The sequence below is a fragment of the Dipodomys ordii genome, unplaced genomic scaffold (genome assembly GCF_000151885.1).
Source record: "Dipodomys ordii isolate 6190 unplaced genomic scaffold, Dord_2.0 Scaffold113, whole genome shotgun sequence".
Classification (NCBI taxonomy): Eukaryota; Metazoa; Chordata; class Mammalia; order Rodentia; family Heteromyidae; genus Dipodomys; species Dipodomys ordii.
This window is the reverse complement of record NW_012267329.1, coordinates 3,581,633-3,586,781: the sequence shown is the minus strand read 5'-3', so window position 1 is coordinate 3,586,781 and position 5,149 is coordinate 3,581,633. Positions and strand designations below refer to the sequence as shown.

The 5,149-nt window shown below is 46.1% G+C and overlaps 1 protein-coding gene across 1 annotated transcript in view; it reads right to left on the bottom strand.

The window, feature by feature from the left end:
* Positions 1-212, bottom strand: part of Dennd5a (DENN/MADD domain containing 5A) — a 98,326-nt gene extending 98,114 nt beyond the window's left edge. The window contains exon 1 of the mRNA XM_013028677.1: positions 5-212. Coding sequence (XP_012884131.1) covers positions 5-212 — 208 coding nt within the window. The remainder of the gene's footprint in view (positions 1-4) is intronic.
* Positions 213-5,149: the final 4,937 nt, after the last annotated feature.

Below are 5,149 nucleotides of genomic sequence, written 5' to 3'. Positions count from 1 at the left end.
TTGCCACCCCCGGGCCTGGCCCGGTCCCCGCGGCCGCCACTGCCGTGATGGGGCAGGGGGGCACCGGGCTGCCCCGCGCTGCATCCTGAACGCTTCTCCTCCGCGTCGCTGCCTGCTGAGAGCGCCGCGGCCCGAGCGAGCCTGGAGAAGGGCGGAAAGCGCCCGGGAGACCCCGCCGCGGCCCCCTCCCGCCCGCTGACCGGGCTGCGCATGCGCAGTCGGGGAGGGGCGGGCTCCCGGCGGAAAGGATGACGTGATGCTCTTCAGGCCCGGCGGGCCTCCGCGTCCCTGGCGGCCGCCACAGCGCGGTCCACAAACCCCACCATCCATCGACCCTCACCTGGACTGCGACTCCCTTTGGGTGGGCTGGGCTGAAGAGGTACGAGAAGAGTGGGCTCATCCCGCAGAGCCACGCCCCTGGCCCACCAAACAGACACTAGAAGTCTGCAGATCTCAGTCCGGCCCTGTTAATGTGGATAGGGTAGCTGGACAAACCTTCCCAGTTAACCCACCCAATCCTATCTCCAGCCCCTAGACCTTTCTGTCCCCGCTTTTTGGTGTTAGTGATGGGCCTATACCCTGTAGAGCTAAGGAAAACCCTACTTTTGGAGGGAATGGATTAGCCTGATTAACATTTATCCTTAATTTACAGATAGAGAAACTAAGTCTCCGAGAAAAAGCAAGGATTTTCCTGAAGTTAAATAAATGTGAGACAAAATCTGCCTTATGAACCTGTGCAAGGTCAGCTCACAACTTCCCACCGGCTCATCCAGAGTTTTTTCTGGTGTGGTGTGCGATTAGCTTCCCACTATCTCACTGGAAGCCTACAGAGAACCCTGCCACTTGGAAACTCCCCTTTCTCTCCTACCATAAGAATTAAGCATCCAGGGCTGGGAAGGTGGCTCAGTGGTAGAGCACTTGCCTTGCATGCACGAGGCCCTGGGTTTGATTCCTCAGCACCACATAAGCAGAAAAAGCCGGAAGTGGCGCTGTGGCTCAAGTATAGAGCTAGCCTTGACTTGAAGAGCTGAGGGACAGTGCCCAGGCCCAGAGTTCAGGCCCCACAACCGAAAAAAAAAAAAAAAAAAGCATCCATCCCTGAGCCAGTCTACCTGAGTTGAGAGAAGAGGGTGGGTGTCACAGAGGGAAACTTACTTCCCAGTCCCTGTTCCCTGGCTCAAGAATGGACACACTGGGGCTGGGAAGGTGGCTCAGTAGTAGAGCGCTTGCCTTGCATGCATGATGAGGCCCTGGGTTCGATTCCTCAGCACCACATAAGCAAAAAGAAAAAGCCGGAAGTGGTGCTGTGGCTCAAGTGGTAGAACGCTAGCCTTGAGCTGAGGAGCTGAGGGAAAGTGCCCCGGCCCAGAGTTCAGGCCTCACGACTGGACCAAAAAAAAAAAAGAATGGACACACTGATTTCTCACAGAAGTTAGACAGGTGTCTCTTTATTAGGAAAAAACTCAAGAGGGCAAGGAGGCAATACAGTATAGTTGTTTACTAACTTGAGCTCTAGAAACAGAGCTCACAAGTAAATCTCTTGATTTTAGCATTTACTGTTTGACCTCGGGCAAGTTAATCTCTAGGTGCCATCATTCAGTTTTTAATGATGATTACAAGAGACAAATGTCTGTATAGATAGATTGTTGATAATCCTGCCTGGAATGTGAAGGCACTTAGTAACTATTACAGATTATCATCATTGCACCAGAAAGAGGCTTTTTCAAGTTCTGTTCGGGGAGACTGCCATTAACAGCCATGGAAAGCAATTGGCTTCCCCAAGGGCAGAACCTGGACTCTCTCTTGGGTTCTCTCCTTCTTACTTCTCCCAACTATTAGTTCCCTTGGGGAGGATGGCCTGGAGGTCACAGCAAACATCACTGGAAACCTTGGCACTTGCTCCTCTCTGTATTAAACCTATCAGAACTGGTGGGAGAAAAATGAGCAATAGCTTCACAAAGTCTATTCAAGGTGATGCCCAACCCGCCCTGCATGCAGCTAAGAGAGTGGAGGAGACAGCCAAGCTAAATAGTTAACTTACAGAAAGGGAGCATGCTCCAATCTGAGGATTGGGGTTTGAAGCCAGCCAGGGCAGGAAATTCCATGAGACTCTTACTTCCAATTTACCACCTAAAAGCCGGAAGTGGAGCTGTGAATCAAGCAGTAGAACACCAACCTTGAGGGTGGGGGAACCTTGGGGGGAAAGCCCAAGACCAGAATTCAAACCTAATGACTAGGAAAAAAAAAAAGTCCCAAAGAAACAGCAACAGCCTTGGGCTGCATCTGATAACTTATGTATGAGGAAGTATGAGACTGAGCAATAGAAGGAGCAAATGCTGGTAATATCCCCACATGATTCAACTTTCCCAAAAGTAGTGCATGAGCATGTGAATCTAGGTGCATGTCTGAATTTATTTCTATGTAACTGAACATTTGTGTACAGGAATAATTATTTATAAAAGTGTTTATATACATTTGTGTATTTGTTCTCATAAATTTTGTGTGTCTGTCTGAAGAGACTGATGTAGACACAGTGGTCCAAGCTGAGAAAGGACATCTTTGGCTCTCCAAGCTCAGAAATGACTTAATGGATACTTCTCTCAGTTCGTCTCCTCTCCTGTGTCCCCCTGGATTAAGAGCCTTTTCAGAGTCTGAATGGATGACCTTGTATGTGCTGTACCCAAGCTCTCCCCCTTAGACTGTGAACACAGTAGCCTCGTTATTCCCATCAGGCTGGTCTAGTAAGGGAGAAATGTTACGACCCTTGGACCAGATCCCAATAGGATGATATATTTATCTGTAGCTGAGTTCTCAAAGATTTAGAAGACTGATGGAATCATCAGGAACCTTGACTGTCCTGATGATTAGTCATCAAAGAAAGGAACAGGGAAGAGGATCCGCTAAAGGGGACAGGCAATCCTCACCTCAGTTTCCCAATTTCCACACAAACCATAGAATTTTGAAATCCACAACAAAAAGCATTTCAAGAAGGTCTACAAAAAATAAATAAATATAAAGGAACATACAGGTAAAAGTTTAACAAGGGTTTATTTAGCAAAGTAGGGTAAAGAAAGTTTTAACAAAAGGAAAAGAGGGCTGGGATTGTGGCTTAGTGGTATAGTGCTTGCCTAGCATGCATAAAGCCCTTGGTTCAAATTCCTCAGTACCACATAAACAGAAAAGGCTGGAAGTGGTACTGTGGCTAAAGTGGTAGTGTGCTAGCCTTGAGTAAAAGCAGCTCAGGGACAGTGCCCAGGCCCTGAGTTCATGCCCCAAGACTGCAAAAAAAAAAAAAAAAGGAAAAGAGAAACACTTCCTGATTCACACACAGAAGGAGAAGAAAGACTCAAAATGGTAGCCATGGTCCTGGGCATATATATATATATATATATATATATATATATATATATATATATATATATACACACACACACACACACACCCTAAAGGTATACCTTAAGCTCTCCCTTTAGAACATCTTCCCTGACCTTTTCAAAGTTACTATGTATTAGGTATACAAAGGGGGATGTTTATGAACATATATGCAATATACTCTGATTAAACACAACCCCTCCATCTCTCTTTCACACCTCCCCCACACTTTTAACTCATTGACTCTATTTAGTGCTGTGCCTTCTCTTTTGTGTTTCTATTGCCACAGTATAAAAGATGTAAGTAGCCAGGCCTGGGCACTGGTGGCTCCTACCTGGAATCCTAGCTACTCAGGAGGCTGAGATCTGAGGATCACGGTTCAAAGCCAGCCTGGGCAGGAAAGTCTGTGAGATTCTTAGTTCTAATTAACCACCCGAAAACTGGAAGTGGCAATGTGGCTCAAGTTGTAGAGCTCTAGCCTTGAGCTGAAGAGCTAAGGGACAGCGCCCAGGCCCAGAGTTCAAGGCCCACAACAACAACAAAGTAAGTAAACAGCATGATTATTTGTGGAAGATTTTATATATATATATGTATATATATATATACTATCTGAGCTAGAGACTTCCAGCTTGAACTCTTGCTTAGATATGTCATGTTGTCTAACAACTGTCAAATCATTTCACTAAATTTGTTTTATTATATTTATTTATTTTTGTACTGATCCTAGAGCTGGAACTCAGGTCCTAGGCACTGCCCCTGAGCATCTTTGCTCAAGGCTAACTCTTTACCACTTGAGCCACAACTTCACTACCAGTTTTTTGGTGGATAACTTTTGTTTTTGGGGTCCAGTTGTGGGGCCTGAACTCTGGGCCTGGGTGCTGTCCCTCCACTCTTCAGCTCAAGGCTAGCTTTCTACCACTTAAGCCACAGTGCCACTTCCGGCTTTTTTTTTTCTTTTTGCTTATGTGGTGCTGAGGAATCAAACCCAGGGCCTCATGCATGCAAGGCAAGCGCTCTACCACTGAGCCACCTTCCCAGCCCTGGTGGATAATTTTGAGATAGATTCTTACAGCCTTTCCTGCCCAGACTGGCTTCAAACTGTGATCCTCATATGTTAGCCTCCTCTGTAGCTAGGATTACAGGTATGAGCCACAGATACCTGGATTTGTTTTTTATTTTACTACTTTAATTTTTTAAATTTTTTGAGTGTGCTGGTACTGAGTACAGGGCCTCAGACTATCCTTTAGTATAGTCTGGTGCTTTGTCACTTGAGTTCCAGCTTTTTTGACGTTAATTAGAGGTAGGAGTCTCATGGACTTTCCTGTTCTGGCTGACTTTGAACCACAATCCTCAGATCTCAACCTCCTGAATAACTAAGATTAGAGGTGTGAGACATCAGCAACTGGCTTCAATTTTTTTTTATATATTAATAGTGAACATTTAATACATTCATACAGATAGAAAAGATAATCGAAAGTTTCTCTCACTTGTATGGCTCCCAGCAATCACATGGTTTGCTTTCCCAGAGTAAACCAATGTGTGAGTGCTGGGGCTTGGACACAGGGCATCCCAAGCTCTAATTCAGCTTTCTTATTCTGTGGCACTGTACCAGTTGAGCCACAAACTCAAAAGTCCAGGTTGGTGGGGGGGGGGGAGTATATGCACTAGGGCCTGAACTCAGGACTTACTATCTCTGAGATTTTATGCTCAAGGCTAGCAAGCCTAACATTCTTGCTTGGCTTTTATGATCCAAACTGGTACGATACCACTTGAGCCA